At 38.1% G+C, this 20,537-nt stretch overlaps 1 protein-coding gene across 12 annotated transcripts in view; it reads left to right on the forward strand.

Annotated features, from left to right (window-relative positions):
- Positions 1-20,537, forward strand: part of DLGAP2 (DLG associated protein 2) — a 494,722-nt gene that overhangs the window by 302,096 nt on the left and 172,089 nt on the right. For 4 of the 12 annotated variants that reach the window (XM_076332874.1, XM_076332875.1, XM_076332879.1 and 1 more), the window contains one exon: positions 18,288-18,320. The exons of the other annotated variants lie outside the window; for them this stretch is intronic. In XM_076332874.1, the coding sequence (XP_076188989.1) occupies positions 18,288-18,320 (33 nt within the window). The remainder of the gene's footprint in view (positions 1-18,287; positions 18,321-20,537) is intronic. 12 annotated transcript variants of the gene reach the window in all.

Raw genomic sequence — 20,537 nt, forward strand, 5'->3', positions numbered from 1 at the left:
CAATGAAAGAGCAAACCAGGGCTTTATTTCTACAGCCTGTCTATAAGCAAGAGATAAACTGCATTTCTATTGTATCCTATAAGGCAGGTATAAACTTGTAAAAGAAAATGCAAAACTGCATATATGTAAAACCCTTTTTATGTCCATTGCTTTTGCTATGGTATTAAGGTTTCTGTCCAACACTGTTCCTTTCGGTCTCAAGTTGCTTTGACTTTAATACGGAGCTTCAAGGAAGCATCACACTGTAGTCTGTAAAAGATTCCTTTTTTTTTTTTTTTTTTTTACTATGTGAGTGCTTCATTTAGGTTTTAGTATTTGCCACAGTGCTCACCACAATTCTTTATTGCTCTTAATTGTGATATTCAGTTTTCCTTTTTTACTCATTTCTTTCAGTTTGGTCTAATCTGAATCAGCACAGGAACTGTGTGAATATGTATTCCATTAAGTATCATGAAATAGTCCTTCATGTGAGCTTTTAGGAACCTTTTAAACTTTTATTTTCAAGTTATTTGTATTGCATTGAGATTCCTCTTATGTTGACAGAGTAGAAAATATATAGATCTACCATTGACTGAGTGGCAAGGACCAATCTAATATTCATTCACAATATTACTAGTGGATCCCTGTAATAAGCAGAATATATGCTTTCAGAAAAATAGGGCAAGAAAAGAACTGCACAGACCAGCCGGTCTATCCCCTGCCCCGCAGGATCAGTGATGCTGAACAGATGTTTGGTCTATCCTGGTTTTCAATGCTTCCAACAATGGAAAGGCCATAATATCCCCAGCAGGTCTGTTCCTCTGCTTCGCTATCCTTGCCGTTAGAAAGTTCAGCTAATGTTTGACCCGAGTCTTCCCTGTTTCAGAATAAGCTCATTATTTTTTGCATATGAAAGTTGAAATAGATTATTCCTTCCCTTTAGCAACAACCTTTCATGCAATTGAAGACTGATACTCTACCCTGTCAGTCTTATCTCTGTTAGACTTAAAAGCAAATACTCTTTCAGTCTTTTCTCATAGGTCATGTTTTCCAGAGTTCTGATCAATCTCTCCTCTGTACTCTCTCTCCTGTTGAATCTGTACACGGCTGAGGCCCTAACCTATACTGGATGTGGAAAGAGAACAACTTTCCATGTCTTGTAGCTTATGCTTTTGTTTATACGTCCCACTATGATGCTTATTTTTTCCAGAAATAGCATGATATTGTCTACTCATATTTAACTTGTGCTAAACTGTAATAGCAGACACTTGTGTAGAACAGACACATGACAACTTGTCCTCTATCTAGTGTCTTGCAATTAATTATTCCCTCCTGAGTTCAGTATCTTGTACATGTCCATACTGAATCCAATCCTATTTTGTTTATTTTTTCCTCAAGAAATTTCTTTAGTTTTTCAAGATAATTGTAAACCTGTCCTCATGCCGTCCCAGTGACATGCTGACCCATCTGATAAAAAAAAAAACCAAATTGCCATCACCCATTCATCAGTATTGAATGGGGACACACCATTTTAACTGTAAACCACTGCCTGTGATGTAAGATTTTGGCTTTCCATCAATTCAATCTAAAGTAATTTCATCTAGAATGTGTCTCTCACATTGTCTGTGACATGGATGACATTGTCATGTGGGCCAGTGTCAAAAGCCATAAGAAAGTCAATGTAAGAGACATCTAAGGCTCTTCCTCACATATAAGTGCTTATTCTAACACAAAAAGAAATCAGACATTCAGTTCTAGACAAACAGACTAAATGTTGCCTGCTACTCATTTCCTTGTGTTCTTCCGAGTGCTTATAAACCATTACTTGTTCTAAAATTTCTCCTTTCTCCAGGATTTCTCATTAGTACAGCTTTATGACTAGTCCTCTGCTCCCTGCCCCTTCCCTTTAAACGTTTAAGCTCTGTTTTCCCTTTGTAATCTCTTCATACCTAGTCCATTCTCCACAAGATCTGAGGTAACTTAATTGTGTGAAATAAATGTTCCTACTTGTCCTACAAGCCACAGCTACCAAGGAGCAGTATGCTTCTGCCATAGCAGAAACCTGGGAGCCCGCTGCTCTGGGTAACTGTCTCTAGTTACCCTGAGCTCTGCTTAGCCAGGCCAGAATGAACACACTCAGTGCAAAGCCAGTCATGGAAAGGCATAAAAAAATCATTGAACTAAAAAGAAAAATGTTCTATAACTAACAACTATCTTTTTGTCCTCCATCTACTTATAAATGTGCTATAAGTAGTTGTTCCACAAGTTTTCCAGAGTTGTACGCACACATTAGTCTAATTGTTTTCAGACCTGTCTTCAGATGGAATAAATCACACCCTGGAAATATGCCTTTCTCTGTTGGTTATAGAAGGAGACTAAACATACAGCATATACTAAATAGCTAATTTTTCATAGGCTACATGCAGATATGATTAAAAAGGGAATTTCCTGAAGTTACTCAGCAGACCAGTAGTAGAGCTGGGAATAGGCCAATGCTTCTGAATTCCTTGATCTGGCCGTTCTGCATCTTTTATTGTTGCCTTTGTACATTGTATTACAAAGAAGAACTTTAATGTGCAGCTAAAATCTAGAAAGGCCAACCTTTGCTATGTCTTTGTATAGACCACTATTTCCTTTTTTCCTTGAGACTGAGAACTCTCAGAACATGAGTATTGCTGAAGGTAATACAATATTTCAATTTTATTTTTTAAAGCTACTTTTAATTCCAGCACCTACTTTAAGTAAAGTAGTATGCACCAAATTATCAGGTATCGTTTTGAAAACTGCCCTCACAGTTAGGGTTTGAGATAGCATATATTAATTATACTAATGGAGATTGATGTGATTCCAGCTTTTTGAAGTATTTTATGTGTTACTGATTATACATTTTTTCCTTTGGCCAATGTGGAACAAAGTTATTGAAGAGAAAATTTAAAGAAAAGATGAAGTATATTATTCTCCCTTTTTTCTTCCTTTTTTTTTTTTCCCCTGAAGCATTTTGTTTCCTGTGCTCAGGGATAAAGTTTGGCAGAATATTTGCACAACCTCTCAGCATTTTCAAGTTCTTCATATGAATTTTTCAGGTCTTGTGTCTAAAGGAAACAGTAATAAAATGATTACTTAAATGAAGTGAATCCCTCAGCAAGTAATCAGAAAGGTTGAGGGCTCTCTGTTTTGCAGTGCCTGAGGAGTATTTTGTCTATTCTCCGAGGAGACAGCACATCAGATGTAGAATATGCAGCAACCCAGATGCAAAGATTCATTCATATACTTTACCTCTGTATATAATCAGCGGCAGTAGTGCTTTTGCTACTGGTGGCTGGTCCTTGTGTGTGAAAATCTGAGGTTTAACTGGGAACTCAAGCACATACAGCTGGCTTGTTGGCAGAAGGGTGGTGTGATCCTCCTTCAACAGCCTTGTCAATAAAATGGTATTGATAATGGAGTCTCTTCCACCTGAAGGTACACGTGCAATACTGAAGACATTGTTACAAATTAGGAAACCTTATGAGGAAGAGAATTAGGGCACATGCATATCCTGTAGTTGAATCTAGGGGCAGAAGGGAACTGAGGGAGCTGGGAGTAGTTTTCTGGTGAAGCAGCTGGAGCTGTACATCAGGAGCCATTGCTCCATCGGTTTAACTAGCCTGCCACTCACGTTGCCCTAACACCCTGCCGCCCTCTCAGGACCCGGGGTGGCTGCCTGCAGAGCAAAGACTTGAAGAGGAGGAAGTTGATGAGTTGTCAAGTCCTAATATCTCTCTCATGATAGAAGAAGTATATTTCATATTTATAATGTGTGAGAAGGAGAGGAAGAGACCAAGGACCAGGCAGGACCTCGCAGGGAAGAGGAGCAGTAGAAGTGTGTGGGGACAGATGGGGCATGTCCTCAGGACCTCTAGGGATGGGAGCAAACAATACTTCACCATTGCTGCTCTAATGGCTTAGAACCCATTTTGTTTGTTTGTTTTAGTATAGAGCTGAATCTACTGAAGAAACTTAGGGCAGCTATGATAGGGATACCTTCTATCATAGTTAAAAACTTATCAACGTTAGCAAATTCTTGACACTACGTAATAAGCTTGGGTGAAATACTGTTTGAATTTATTTAAAATCCATTCAAGAATTGGAAAGCTGTAAATTTTCTTCAGAATACAGAAGGACTTGAAAAACAAGTCTTGTAGTGCTGTCTCAGAAAAGAAAGAAAAAGGTAAAAAATTCAAATTCATTTAAGGTTAATTGTATCTCTTCTGAGACTATAAAGCCAGTTCTGAGAAACTGTCTTGCCTGAGGCTGCTGACTTCAGTTTTCTCTCATCATTAATCTTTCTTACATGGTGTGTCATATTCAGTTGCAGTAAGACAATTAAACTAAGAAATGTGAAAGATAGATATTATCCTCTCCACTTTATGTCAGTGCAATAGTTTTTCTAACAACTAAATCACTGCAGGATTTGTAGGACACAGAAAACATAGCTTTCTTTCCTGAAAATAATTTCATTGATAATAAGTGCCTGAAAACAATTGGATTCTCCTGAATCTTTTTGAGCAAGAGTAGTAAAAATTACGTCTTATTATTTTAACAGGTCCTCTCATAAAATTCAATTGTATCAGGTTAAATGCTAAGTTTAACAGCAAGACAAGAATCAAAAGTTGTTTGGACTGTTTTTCTTGCCTTTTTTTTTTCTTTTTTACATTATGACCAAAGTTCCTGACATATAAAAAAAAAGAAGACAAAGCAGTGCTACCAAAGGAAATTAACATTGCCAATAGAAACAAGTGTTACCAGATTTTTTTTTTGAGTTTTCTAAATTTCAGGATTTATTTTATTTTGTTTATGGATGATCTCCAGAGTTGTGAGGTTGGTTTTTTTGGGGGGGTTTGAGGGGTTTGTTTTTATGGCTCTCATGATATCAAAATTAATGTTGCATGGAATTTCATATTCATAATATACCCAGATGAGAAGACATTGTTTCTACAAAGTTTAACCAGTTCATTTTGGAGGCAGATCTATTTCCATATCGAAGTTGGTTTTTAAAAAAAAAAATTAATGCAACCTTCCTATTAGGTATTTTGTTAAAGTAAACTCCAGAACATATAATAGGTAGATATGCTAAAATATGAAAGGAGGTCTTTGTCATTTAGCAAAGATGAGCTCAAATTACACACTGCAGACCAGACTTGGCCTTCAAATACAGTTATTTTTAGAAAATTCTGATAAGTCTTTTCCTTCCATTTGAAACTGCTGAGTTTTCAAGACTGAGTCTATCCCAGAGAACAAAGCAGTGCATTTTCTTTGGAAAAGCTTTTCAAAGCCAAAGTTGTCAAAGTAAAAGAGACCCATGACAATTTGGCTGCTTGCCTATTTGCATGTCAGGGCCCAGAATTAACTTGTAGCTCATGGATATGTATCTTGGATTTAAAGATGGTAACTGAACTGTTTGCTCTGTTTTACCTGTGCATTCATGCATTTTACAATAATGTTCAGAAGAGTCACACCTAGGATTTAGGTTATGATTGAATAGTTGTTATTTCATCTAATAGTTGAATATTTTAAATCTACAAAATCAAACACTTTTGATGGTGAACCATATTCCATACTGGAGTAATTCCACTGACTCCAATGAGTTACATCATGAAATAACTTTTCTCCTCTGGTTATATTCCACTTGAAAAATGTTGAAAGCACAAAACTCTGCTGAAAGAATGCTAAATCAACCGAGTGAAGCAATCAAATCTGGAAATGCCTGTGGGCAAAAGCCAATTCAGTCTTTACGTCGTTCCCTTGTGCATAGAGATTTTAATTACATTATCACAAACTTTTCCCCATGAAATCCCTTCTCCTGTTCATGGTCTTTTCGTTCTGAATTCAGTGCAATTCTTACCCCTACGAAATCAAAGGGAGTCTTGCAGTTCTGATAGAACTCTGGTGTTTATCTCTGAAAACATTGACAACTTTCTTAAATCACCATTTCAGAAGCTGACTATTGTTCAGGGAATGACACATGAACAACACATCAGTATGGCAATTATTATTGTGTGCTGCCTTGTGTTATAGGCTGTTGACCCATTCCTATAGACTTTTTTTAAATGGCGGAGGTTCCTTTGTCCCTTTGTCTCCATGCTGGCTGTGGGAAGAGGTCAGTTAGTTAAGAAGGCAAGTTCTGTGAATTATATTTATTTGTTTTGATAAAGGCTTCCTCTGAGGAAGAGACATTCACAGAAAGCAACAGCTTGGCACGATGTTGACTTGTCAACTTGGGCCCTGAAGCATAGTAGCTACATTCAAATGGCTTTGGACTACAGCTGTTAATCTTGAAATGGCTTATTAGCTCAGATGCAATGTGTCGTGAATCTGCCTCTGCTACTTTGTGATCCTGGTCGCTATGCATGGAGTCAACAGGGGCCTCTGCAGCATGCTCTCCTTTGCTTCTGTTTCTAGCATGCATAAACAGAGGCACACGCATGCCTCTTGTGCAATGTCACATAAATTGCCTGGAATTGATAAACTTTCCTGATTTCCATTGCTTCCTTTAACTACTTGGCTAGTTCATACTTCTCTTCATTGCGTGGAGTATGGAAACCACTGAAATGGAGTACCCTATTTCATGTTTTGAACTTTTGTGGTATGTAGCTTAACACGGTTCTTATCTCCTTCCAGGCCCCTTATGCTCCTTGCAGAGAAAAATACATTTTCTGTCTTTTTTTTTTCTGCAACAAAATCCTATCAATTTTAAAATTAAAAGTTTCTTTAGCATTTTACCCCTTGAAGTTGTCTTTCACAAGCCTACACCAGAATCCATCTATATCCTGAGTACTGTGATATGATAGGACAGAAGGAAAACCTGCACCTGCTGCTCTTCTCATTGATGTCACTCTCAAGAAAACTCAGTAAGAGCAGGACTGTGGCTAAACATTTTCAAAGATTTAATTAATTTTAACAGTCTCTTCAGATATTGCCAGAGGGTTGAAAAGGTTTAACTAAACATAAAGTTTGAAGAGGCAGTGAGCAGTAATGAGAAAGTAAAAACAAAATAGCAGTCACCATTTTATTGTAGCATAATGTTTTAACTTCTATGTCGACTGCTTGTCTTCAAAATATTAAGAAAAACCTGTCCTGATTTTCAGAGTATGCAGAGCGGTTGTCAGAGTACACTAGTTTTGTGAACTAAGATCCACGACAGCTAAAGAAACATTTTTGCAATGGAAGCTGATTTCATCCATGTGTACATAATACAGCTGGTCCCCAAAAAGGATATTTTTCTCAAACAAATAGAATCCAAGTATTTTTTGACCTGACATAAACTTTAAACCTCCTACACAGTACTCATGTTAAGCGACAAAATGATCCATTTTAGCTTCAATGATTTAAAAGCCCTGAGAGATCTGTGCAATTATTCTTTGAAATACCTTGGAAGCAGAATTAATACCAAATGGCATTGCTTATATTTGTGTAGTTTCACTAGCATAGCTCTTGAATTCTGTTTTAAGTCCAGTGCCATTTATAACAAATTTCTCATGTTTTCAATTTCAGCCCTTGTTAAGTTTTTTAGTCCTTATATTGGAAATATATTTGCCTTTCATGTAGAAAGTCAGTTTGTAGGTGTTTTTGTTTTGTTTTTAAATTAACATTTAACAACTCTTTTTTTTTTTTTTTTCCTCTCCTTTGTATATCTTCTGGGATGTAGAAGTGCTACATTCCTCTAGCCCTAATCAGTCTCTGTTGTATACCAGTTTTGGAGATTACAAAATGTATGCATAGGCTGTGCCAAATCTCTTCCAACTTTTCCTTCTGGAAAGGCATTATCTGTTAGCAAACTCCTGGGCTTGCCTCATGGAAATGCTTCATTGCCTGCACTTTTAATGATTTTTTTTTTCCCCTTTAAGTACTTAAGTAGATGCTTTTTTTCCCCCCCCACTAGCTTTTGCAAATCTAATGTACTTAGAAGACTCAGCTTGTTTAGTGTAACAGGAATTGTCCTAATATTTAGTAAGTTACTGAGTTAGCTTTGTCATATTAAGCTCAACTTGGTCCTTTACATGTCAATGTATAAACACAGTTATTTAGTCTCTCTGAAACCAGGCAGAGCATCAAAGGCTTGAAAGATTGCTTAATAATAAGTGCTCAGTTTTATCTGATAAAAGGGAAAAAAGACAGGAGAATGAATATGAAAAAAATACTGTGGCTTGGCCAGCAGAATATAATGAATTATCTATGAAAGACCAGATCAAGCTGAGCACAAACCTGAAAGCAATCTGACATGAGTTAAAGGAAGGGAAGTTGATGCTGAGGTGAAAATGAGAGAAAATTATCTTTTGTTTAGAAATGCCTGCTGATTCAAAAGCTTATATTTATATAAACTTCAAGGAAAAAGCAAAGTCACTAAAAACCAGGGAAAATGTGAGAGAAGAGGCATTTCCAGAACAAGAGAAAGAATGAGATAAACTGAAAGAATCTGACAACATGAAGAAGCAACTTCCAAAAGACATGTCACAGTGTTTGACGTGAATAGCAGTGTAAAGTGGAACAGTTGAATTTCACAGGATTTCTTGCCTTTCTCATGCAGAAAGCAGATTTAGAAAGGGACTGCAATAAATCTGAGTAGATATACTGTTTTGCAGTTCACTTTTCAGGAAGCTGATTTTTTTATTTTATTTTATTTTTTGCTATATTATTGTTAAAACTCTGTGTGAGACTCCTCACTTGCCCAGTGCCTACCTCCAGAATTTCATCAGAAGATTTCATGAATGTCTAAACATTACATAAACAGGTTGCTTTTTATTTAGCATATTTTTCCTTCATCTATTGTGTAGTTTTCTAGTCTGGAAAATTTGATTATCTTGATATTTCTGAGAGTCATGATATCACCATATCATGATGTGTATTATGTCACTGCTTCTTCTGAGTCATGGAATGCGTATGCTCCATGTTAATGCAAAAGAAATTTAAGTTTTAACTTTTCATATAGGAAGAGAGTGTGATTGAACGATTCAGATTCAACTAGACTCTCAAAACTCTACCAGCTATTTGCTGTCAGATATTGAAATTCTACCTACAAATAGCAATTTTTCAGAGATTAAATAAGTATAAATAGCCCATGGCTGTCTGTGTTAGCCATCTCCTTGATTTGGAAACTGTGTTGTTTCTGTATGGTCTTTTTCAGACAGATAGGAAAGAGTTATACTTGCCTTCCGAGCTAGCAGGATAGAAATCAGCTCTGACCTAAAGTTAAGACTTTAGGTTATTAGCTCAAGAATAGCACTGTACTAACCACGGCTCCGCTGATCTTGGATATGTGCAGGCTTTAGTTCTGGCAGGACTGGAATACATTTACAAATGTCCTTAAAAAACAATGTTAGAATTTAAGCTTTCTAGAAAGTTTTAGATGTAAGGTGTTGATTGTTCAATGACCAGCCATACATCATTTTAAAAGTGCTCCTGAGCTTAAAAATGTTTGTAGACATGCTAAGAAGTTAAAATAAATTAGGAAATTAGTTCTTTGACCTCTTTCATGGCTAAACCAGCTGCACAAGTGGAAGTCACTGGGGAAAGTATGAATAATGTTTGTACTGATATTTCTGAGAAACTTTTTCATTTATATGTGTGAGTTTGTTTTACATATGTATGCATTGAACTTGAGTGGCATTTAGGAGCTGTAGCGCTCCCAGTTACAGTGTGCCTTCCTCAAAGCGTTGGGATTATTACATGTGGTGAGGACAGTACGCCTGTGGTAGTCCTCTGGGAAATCCTGGCTCAATACGGGGCAGTAAGGCTGTGGTGAACTGCAGGGGGGGGGTCCAAATTACAGTACACCTACCACTGATGATAGGTGTCCTCCATCACTGCTATCAAAGTGCTAGTGAATGCTGCCTACATAAAGTCTCTCTGCACTTGAGTAGAGTCGGTGCTGCTGCCGCTGTCAGCGCAGCATCCATCACTGCAGGAAATCGGGGCTGGGATTTCAGCTGTAATGTACTTTAAATTTCCTGATGAGAGCTACTTTGGAAAGCATTAATGTTCTGATCTTGAGATGGCTGTATGCAGCTGTAGGTTCTACAACATATTTTAAGACGTTATTTAAAAACCCTGTATTGAGTTTGGATAAACCAGTCCTGAGGCCATGATTATACTAGGAAGCATGAAGCAGGCAGCTTGCTTGAGATCAGCAGAAGGAGAAAATGGATTAATGATGGCTTTCAAAATGTAAGGAAACTGTTTTGGGGTTTTCTATTTTTAATTGGTAGTTGTTTTTCTTTAGTTTTTTTAAAATGAGACAGAGAAAAGAAATGAGGAAAACATAACTTGTGGAGGAATAGAAGCAGACCATGATCTAATTAAGCTGGCCAAGGTCAGTAGATCCCAGTTTTTTCTACTCTGAAGTATGTTATCCACTATGGACCTACTAAAGGAGCTCAGTCAAGTCAAACTAGACCTGGAGGATATGTTTACAAACAACTCTGTCCAAAATCTCAAATATTTTTTTATATAATCTAAAGTTTTTAAAAAAAATTTTTGGAATGTAATATGAACTTTTATTCTGTATATAGGGTGGTGACATTTTAACCCAAAAGCCCTAATAAATACAGCTTCAGGAACACAGAAATTAAATTATTCTAAGGAAACTGGAGAGGTATGGATTTGATGGATGGACTGTCCAGTGGGTGAGGAATTGGTTAGATAGTCGCATCCAGAGGGTAGTGGTCAACGGCTCAATGTCCAGATGGAGATTGGTGACGAGTGGCGTCCCACAGGGGTCCGTATTGGGACCGGTACTGTCTAATATCTTCATCAATGACATAGACAGTGGGATCGAGTGCACCCTCAGCAAGTTTGCAGATGACACCAAGCTAAGTGGTGCAGTTGACACACCAGAGGGACGGGATGCCATCCAGAGGGACCTGGACAAGCTCGAGAAGTGGGCCTGTGTGAACCTCATGAGGTTTAACAAGGCCAAGTTCAAGGTCCTGCACCTGGGTCAGGGCAACCCCTGGTATCAATACAGGCTGGGGGATGAAGGGATTGAGAGCAGCCCTGCCGAGAAGGACTTCGGGGTACTGGCAGATGAAAAGCTGGACATGACCCAGCAATGTGCACTCGCAGCCCAGGCGGCCAACCGCATCCTGGGCTGCATCCAAAGAAGCGTGGCCAGCAGGTCGAGGGAGGTGATTCTGCCCCTCTGCTCTGCTCTGGGGAGACCCCACCTGGAGTACTGTGTCCAGCTCTGGAGCCCTCAGCATAAGAAAGACACAAACCTGTTGGAGCGCATCCAGAGGAGGGCCACAAAAATGATCAGGGGGGTGGAACACCTCTCCTATGAAGAAAGGCTGAGAGAGTTGGGGTTGTTCAGCCTGGAGAAGAGAAGGCTTCAGGGAGACCTTCTTGCAGCCTCTCAGTACTTAAAGGGGGCTTATAGAAAAGATGGCAGCAAACTTTTGAGTAGGGCCTGTTGCGGCAGGACAAGGGGGAATGGCTTTAAACTAAAGGGGGGTAGATTGAGACTAGATATCAGGAAGCAATTTTTATGCTGAGGGTGGTGAAGCACTGGCACAGGTTGCCCAGAGAGGTGGTGGATGTCCCATCCCTGGAAACATTCAAGGTCAGGTTGGAGGGGGCTCTGAGCAACCTGATGTATTTGAAGATGTCCCTGCCCACGGCAGGGGGGTTGGACTAGACGACCTTTAAAGGTCCCTTCCAACCCAAACTATTCTATGATTCTATGATTCTAAACTAAGGACAATACATTTAATTAATATTTGCTATCCAAGAGAAGGGGATGCCAAAAAGTTAACTGTATCTTAAGAGAGCTTTTTGTTTTAATAAGATGCTTTAGTAAATCTGCAAGTGTATTTTCTTTCTTTATCACGTTGTTTTGAATAGAATCTTTCAAGGATAATGTACATTTGGTAGTATTACCAGCTCTTGTGATTATCACAACTACTATGTAAGCATAAATTTGCATCTGGAATACAGGATTTTAGGTCTCCCATTAGCTGCTTCTGCTAAAGCATATCGTGTAGCAGGGGAGAGGCTGCATTGCAGAAAAGTGCCTTCTGTGTGAGCAATTTCTATAGGTGTATGGATGGAGAAAGTTATGAGGATACAGCAGGCTGCGGAGAGCAGCGTGTAGCAGTCTCCCAGGTACTGATAAGCTCCTGAGATTGGCAGTCTGGCTGGCTCTGCAAGAGCTGATAAACTTGGGGCACCAAAATTTGGCTGCACCTGGCCACCTGCCCACTGGCATTAACAGCCAGTTGTGTAAATGGGACCACATCACATCTGCTGCTACATGCGGCCAGGCTGCAGGATTACATATACACCTGATGAAATGAAAGACCCTTTGAGGGACTTTCTGGACACCCACCTAAGAGCCCCTGTGTGCTGTTACGACCCTGCGCCTCTGCGCAAACAGCTGGGGTTGGCCTCCCAGCCGTGCACTAGTGGGTAACTGTGAGTGAGTGTGCAAGAGCAAGAGTGAGCTGTGTGAGCAAAGACATGCATGGGCAGTGTGAATGGTTACCAGCTATTAGTAGTAACAGATGGATTCTATTAATAAGAGCAGCCGTATTAATAAAAGCTCTCCTAATCAATATTTTTTTGTGATCTGTCTCCCTCAATTTAATCCCCTCATCAGGAAAAATGCATTTCTTTCTCCTGGTCTGTCAACACTGCAGCCATATGCAGCCCTTGGGTTGTTTCAACAATTGATATTATCTCACAGAATCACAGAATGGTTGAGGTTGGAAAGGACCTCTGGAGGTCATCTGGTCCAACCCCCCTGCTCAAGCAAGGCCACTCAGAGCAGGGTGCTCCAGGACCAAGTCCAGATGACTTTTGACTATCTCCAGGGAAGGAGACTCCACAACCTCCCTCAGCAACCTGTGCCAGAGCTCAATCACTCTCACAGTAAAAAAAAAAGTGTTTCCTGGTGTTCAAATGGAACCTTCAGTGTTTCAGTTTGTGCCCGTTGTCCAACTTCTTGCTGGAATAACGTTAAATCAGAAGACAAAATATAAGGCTGCAAGCATCATCCTGTATAATTGTCCTACAATTTTTAAAAGAGTAGAGAAAATGACTAGCGAGTTATTGCATGAAGCTGACAGGACAAAGTTTATTTTTGTCCAGGACTTATTTTAACTAGCCATTTCAGAGATCTGAGCCTATCAGATTTACCAACTGCAAAACAGCTAATATTCCTTGCCTAAATCATTCCCATATTATTCTTGCAGCTGCCTCAGATCCGCATCCATATATGTAGATTATTTTCCTTAAAGATATTCTCGTGGTGAGATTCAGCTCCAAATACCTACACTATAGGTTATGTAGGTAGCTGTCGAAGCTCCCACTGTAGTTATTAGAGATCTTGTCAATGGAAAGGGCTGTTCTAGCTATTCATCTGACCAAGTTTGATTTCTGCTTTTTGATGTAATTAATTGACTCAATTTCAACTACTTCTTCATTGAAGCTAATGGAAGCTCAGACACCTTGCTCACCTCTACTGAAGAAAAGTAAATTTGAATCCCGTTTTTAATGATATCACTGAAAAGAAAGCTGGCAAAATGAAACCCTGATTAACACTGTAGATGTGATCTACCTGTCTCAATATGATGCAATTTTTTATCAATAGATTGATGGTATCGAGTTGAATCAGGGAAATAAACAGGCATGGTAATGTCATAGTGTTAAGTCTTCATAACTAACTGTTCAGCTTTTTTTTTTCTTTGAATTATCACCAAGAGTAAAAATAAGTTCCAACAACCAGTGCAAGCGAGCAGTGAGTTTGTAAGATGGTGATTGTACTATTATGAATTCCTGAGTGCAACCTTTACGCTAACTCTTTTTTTCTTCTCATCAGGGAAATTCTCACAGAAAAGGTTTACGTTCCCATTAAAATGATAATTGTGCTGTTAACAGGATTGGCAACAAATGAATGTAACAATATATCAATGAAAATAAGAAAGAGCCTGAAAACAGACTTATTGCAGTAGGTCAGGGGCACAGTGGCAGGATAATGATAAATAGTGCAGACCCAAGTCTAGGCAACAGGACTGTGTAAGAATTGCCTCTACTGCAAAAACAGCTTTTTAGTGACTAATGCACATCATTTCCAAAGCTGAAGGAAACTTTGCCCCTTAGAGGGCAAAGAGGCTAGTACAAAGAACTGCTTACCTACTTCTAGCTTAGCCTCTGGCTTTAGTTTTGGATGGTACCAAATTAAACCCCAAATCTGGGTACAGCCAAACTCACAATCCAAATCCGTTCCTAGGAGTTACATGCCAATAGTTTTCACTGACCTGATTGTCAAAGCTACAGTTGTAACTTCTGGTTAATGCAAGCCATCTCACATCTTCAGCCGCTGCAGCTATATGTCAGCCTTTACTTTCTTCTTTGTGACCAGCCTTTTTATTTCTCTCCTTTCGTATTCCCAATTTTATGAGGGGCTGAACCTCGCTCCTCTCTTCTTGTTTAAAGAAGACATGAGCTTTGCAGAATTCATGGTCCAGGTGTTGTGCACATCCACAATGGCTCTTGAGGTCTGCTGCCCAGTTATGGGCTTTTAGTGAAATAAGATTGTGTCGAACTGTGGAAATTTAGCAAAGCAGAGACACTAATTTCCTGCTGGCAATATCTATTAAACACTTAGAAGCAGGAAGAAATCTTGTGTTTTCAAAAGAGCATGATTTAGCATTCATTTAGCTTCTCCTAACCTTTCTAAGCAGGTATCAGCTCCCAGAGATGGTTTGGTATTTCATCATCTCACTGACAATGCCATGGAGAGCCCTTAATGTTAAATGACTTAAATGTGATCTGCACCTTAAATATGTTTTCCCGTGCACTGTAAAAATCATCCCTTCCATTCGTTTGGCACTGGTCCTCTGTCAACGCATGTCAGTGGCAGCTATACCATGCTTTGATATTTTACTGTACGCACAGCACTAGGAGTACCATGCGAGTGGAAGTCAAAGGTTGCGTACTGGATTGGGCAGTGTACACTGTTTTTGAAATAAAAGGAACAGGGCCCTGGAGGCAAGATACAGACAGAACTCCATCTTTGCTAATCAGCCCTAGGAAAAACCAAATAGCTTATTGGCGTGAAAAGCTTGTACCGTCTCCAACGTCTGTTTTGCACTGAGCTAATGAAATGAATGTGGCGTACCAAAGATACTGCCTGCTGAGAAGTACATCCTCTTTCCCTTTTTAAAAATCATGCTATGGGATATAACTGGAAGTCAGCTTTATCATCAAATCACTAGTTTTTCTACTTAAATCCATGACTTATAGTACGAATCGGGTATAGATTGCATGAATATAATTAATTGCTAATTGCTGCTGTGGACATGCTAGCTATTTTGCCTCAAAAAGGGGATGGAAATGTGTTTCGTTTGTATGTACTCCACTTGCATCTCATATTCCTGCTCTTTGCTTAGAAAGTCTTATGTATGAAAATAAAAGTGAATGGTGCCGAATCAGGGCAATTCATTAAACAAATGGAATGGAGGAAAATTGGATTCCACCTGACCAGGCTTACTTAATTGAAAATCAGTCCAAGAAACTGCAAAGTCTTCTGAACAATAACAGCAAATGCTGATTTTTCTCCTGCCCTTGGAGTCCGTAGAAGAGTAGAAGAAATCTTATGGCAGAGACTGAATACCCTGGTTGTTTCAGTCACAGCAAAGGTTTCGTTCCATTATAACTGCAGTAATTGCATGTATTGAAGTCTAGCAGGGAAATGCTGCACACTGTATTTATCTTTATATGGGAAACTTTACATTGCCTGCCTATGTGGTGTCAGCTCATATCATTCTTTGTGAAATGTAATGATGGAATTGGGGCATGTGGATCATGATTTGTGGGTTCAATATGCCATAAACTCTTCTAGTTTCAGCTAGCAAAGTAGGTCTGATTTTATTTAACAGTTCACACAGGACACATGTGCTCAGGTGACAAACTACCTTGTTTTCAGTTAGTGTAGGTCGACTTGTAAGAAAATAAACACATCCACAATTTACATCATTAGCTTAACATGGAGTATTACAAAGTAGTGCTGTTTTATGCTGGGACAAGTGCCTAATTAATTTGCATTATCTGCATTATTTTCAGAATAGCAATTTTACAGTGATTTCTGCTGCAAGTCACAATATGTACATGCACTTTTCAGAAACAAGTCTCATTTTTTTTTGGTTTGGGTTGTTGTTTGGTTGGGTTTTTTTTAAATCCCAGTGTCTGAGTAGATATTGTTCCACTGCTATAGGAAGAAGACTTCCCTCCCCCCGCCCCATTCTTTTTCTTGGATTTTAAGTATCCTTGATTTGCATCAGGATACTTTCATCAATAAAATGACATAGAACAGATGTTTTCAAACACATTAATGCTGTGGCAGGATGTGCAGCCACAGCACGTGCACAGTGACAACAGTTTGGGCAATTCAAATATTACACGTCTTTTTGGGATGATCCAGATTTGCATGGTGGCTGCATCCAGTCTCTGTGCTTTCAGAGAGCAATCACTGCATAGCTAGATATACATTTATGCATAATCTGTTTTTGGTGGGGTTTTTATGGGATCGTAGGGGGCAACAACATTCTTTAGTCTCTCAGGCTCTGGAAGGAAAAATGCTGAGATTAGTTTTTCTTTCTGCTGTAGTTTATGATAAAGTTTGGTATGATAAAGCTTGAGACCCCACATACTTGGAAGTGTTAGGTAATGCATTGTGTTCACTAGCTTGGATTTCAGAAAGCAATTCTCTCTGGTACATTTATCACATCTTGGGTTGTTTTCCTCCTGTGTTCATTTACAACATTAAGCATGTTTTCAGTCCTCAGGAAACTTATCTCATTTAAACAGTTATAAATTATTAAAGCCAAGCACGCTTTCCTTCTGTCTTCCAGTAGGAGAAGTTGTATATCCAGGAGTTCACTGGTAAATATTTTCCCAATAATTTTTAGAATCAGTTACTCTATTACAGGAAGTTCAGGATTTCTGTGGCCTAAACCATTAACCTAGAATCTTGTATCTGTTGATTGTTGCAATCAGGAAACAAAATCTTTTTTTAAGATGAAGTAGTTTAAAAATGGTCCTAGAAGTTTCTACTAAAGTGCCTAGATTGCCCAACTACCTTTTTCCAGGCACTGCTAATAAATACATTCAATTCCTATAAATGCCAAGTGAACTCGTGTACATGTATTAGGGTAAATTGGTCAGCCACAATCTGCCTGTTGTGCTTTTCCAAGAGAACGTAGCTACTGCATCCTTCTGCCAGCCCACTTGTGAGATGATGACAGTCTGAGGGTTGCATGTGCTATCTTAGTGAGCTAATTGGGAACTGGTGGACTGCTCCTAGCAACGGGACTCGTTTTCCAGATGTGCTTACATCACTGTTTGCATGACAGAACACTACCTACGAAGGGGTTTTTTTGGCTATGTATGTCTGAGAATTAACCCTTACGCCTTGGTAATGCAATAGCAATCCTAGCTGATATGGTGGCCGTACTTTATCAGAGCTAAATACTCTTTTAGTTCTGTCTTTAGATTTACAAGTGAATCTCTGAGTATAACTCCTCAAAGTTAATAAATATGTCTCTGTTAAGAACATGGAATTTCCAAAGGTGGGGCAAAGCACTTCAAAGATGAAATTCTGAATTCTGGTCCCAGTGCAAGCTGGGGAGGGGTCATACCGGTGCCACCACTGGTGCGCCTTCCTTCTCTCTCTTCAGATGGGAGTTGACCAGTGAAGCCTTAATTTATGCTTTTTCGTGTCAGTAGGAATAATTCCAGCTCTCTTCTCTTTTTTAAAACAGCTAACTTTTGGGGAAAAAAAAAAAAAAAAGAAAAAGAAAGAATGAACACTAGGATAGACAAAATTAGATCTGTTATTTGTTATGATCAAGAAAGAAAATCTTTTTAAAATGGTATAACCTAAAAAGCATTCTGCAGATTTCTAATTATTGTTCTTATGTACAACCTCAGAACAAATGCTTATACTCAAGATGTAAACTTCTGAAGGCAGACGTTCATTAAAAAATATTGTAAAACTCCTATTTAATTGTGGTATGTCTGTCTTAAACAGTAAAGGAAATTAGCTTCTCATAGTGTTCAAGACTTTCATCTTTAGATCCTATTTTACATCTTTATGGAGAGGAAAAACTCCATAATGTAATGCTAAGTGTTCTATTTTTGCTTTTCATATATAAATGATTAAAATTTGATGTTGGTGATAATGTGATATTTGATGCCAGGTTTGTTTTTGTTTTTTGGGTTTTTTTTAATATTAAATTAGTGTTAAAGATTTTTTTTCACTGTTTTAATTTCAGATTTGGATTCTCTAACAGGGCATGCATTTCCAGGTAAAGTGGACAGTTAGATTAGATTATTTGTTTGTTTTACATTGAGTTTATTGAGTTTTCTTGGGGGGGGGGTAAAATTTAATTGGTGTGCTTCTGACAGCATTTTGTTACATGTCAAAATTGTACTGTTAGGGTTTTTTTAAATTTCAGATAAATGAAAAAGAGGTAGCTATTACATGCACTAAAAGACTAGAATTGAAAATCTCCTTTAAATGTTAACTGTAGTATCTTTAATATTAAACAAACCGAGGGCGAAGAAGCATTAATCCAAAATACCAAATCCTAATGAAAAGATTTTAAGTTAATTCAAACTTGCACGTGATTCTGTAAGGAAGAAAGAAAACCACCTGGGAGTGGTTTAAGGAAAGCTAAGATTCAAGAAATACAAGACTGGGTTTCCATTTCTCTTACTAGAAATGTATAGGAAACCGATTTTGAACAGTAAGACATCATTTTCAGTAGAGAATTAAGAAAGGATGAGAACACAATTATGTTAATTTTCTGAATTCTACTGCACACATCCATTTTTTATGCTGCGTGGAAATTAACTTTAAAAATAGTCCACTCAATTAAAAATTTTAGAATCTTACAACTATAATTACTTAACAATTCAAACATTTTGAGTTGGGAATTTTTTAGCAGAAATACAAGAGAAGAGAATTTGATGCTCAGTGATCATGTGAACTTCTGTGTTTCTCGGGTGAAAATTTTGGCACAGGAGGAATATAAATGAGCACTCTGTGAGACAAGGTAAATATCTTTGCTGCAAATGTGCAGGCGCTTCCTGCACTCAAAATTGTCTTCAATAATCCTTCAAATGAACAGGTTGTGAAAACTAAGGCATAATTTTTGTATCCCAAAGAGATTTAGTCAAAATTTGTGATGATATTTATCATTAGAACAATATTAGTCTTTATTATGTAATTGGCTTCTAATGTGTCTATTGCATAATATAATATTCCTCCTTCAGTTTTTGTTTAAAAGAGTATTCTTTAAAAATCATGAGACAGTAGATTTATTGATATTTTCCAAGCGTTCCTGTATTGTGGGCATTAGGTATGCTATAAGAATCTCTGTAGAACAAATGATCAAAAAAAGATTAGAAGTTCATTATCATGAAATTGGTCTGCAGTGTGGAGCAGATCTGGGTACAGAGTCTGTCAGAGCTATTTGTACTCAAATACAGCAGCAGACCAAGTGATGTCTGTTCGAGAAGTCAGAAGACTGTAAGTGCAGATTTCGCCATTTTCATCCCAGATGAGGAGACTCTTATTCTGAGTAGTCTGGTTTTGTTTGAGTAAGGATACTTATGGAATAATGTACTCCTTAATAAGGCCATCTTGTAAATATGATCTTCACAATTGCTGTCAAATATATGCATGTATCACCAAGATAGACATTGAGACAAGCAGTATAGGTGTATCTTTTTTTTTTTTTCCTCCTTTTTAAAAATTGCATCTGCTTTTGTTTTTACATGAATATTTTGTGTACTAGATAGTGCTATCATGGTGTGTCCCATTCTTACTGTGAAATATGACAATCTTAACATAATGATAATGACCAATACTGACAACAGAGCCTTATATTAATATGTATGCTTCAGAATTATGGTGAAGATAAACCATTCTTATTCTGCATGGAAAATGTGCTGAATTGCAGGACAGGTGAATTATATGCCTGCGTTACAATCCAGGTGTAGCGGTGCACAACTCCATCAAGTGGCCCATTATTTAGCACAGACAGAAGTATCTTTGAATCTAACTCACTGTCAAAGGGATGTAGGAGAATAGTGTAGGTAGCTGAGAAGAATAAAAGCCTGGAAACGTGGACTTGACTTAAATAGATCTGTATCTGGAGACTCGCGGTATGGACATGCTGCTGTGCAGCTCACAGAAATTGCTAGAGGAACAACTTCTCATTTTATGCTTTATTTGAAAGAGTTGAGACATACTCTTTTCACTCTTTTCACACAAAACTATAAAAGCAGTAGAATGTCCTGTCTTCAGCTTTACTTGCATTTGATAATTAAGTCATGACAGTATTCTGCTAAAATAGTGCAGATTGTATAGTTACAGATGTAGCTAAAGTAAACACCAAAAGGGATGCTTATGTATCTAGTTATACTGGAAAACACAGGACACTAAATCCATCCTGATACCTGTGTGTAAACATGATAACTCTAGTTAGGCTAAAGCATGTTAATTTTCAGGAGACAGA

The sequence above is a fragment of the Aptenodytes patagonicus genome, chromosome 3, assembly GCF_965638725.1.
Source record: "Aptenodytes patagonicus chromosome 3, bAptPat1.pri.cur, whole genome shotgun sequence".
NCBI lineage: Eukaryota > Metazoa > Chordata > Aves > Sphenisciformes > Spheniscidae > Aptenodytes > Aptenodytes patagonicus.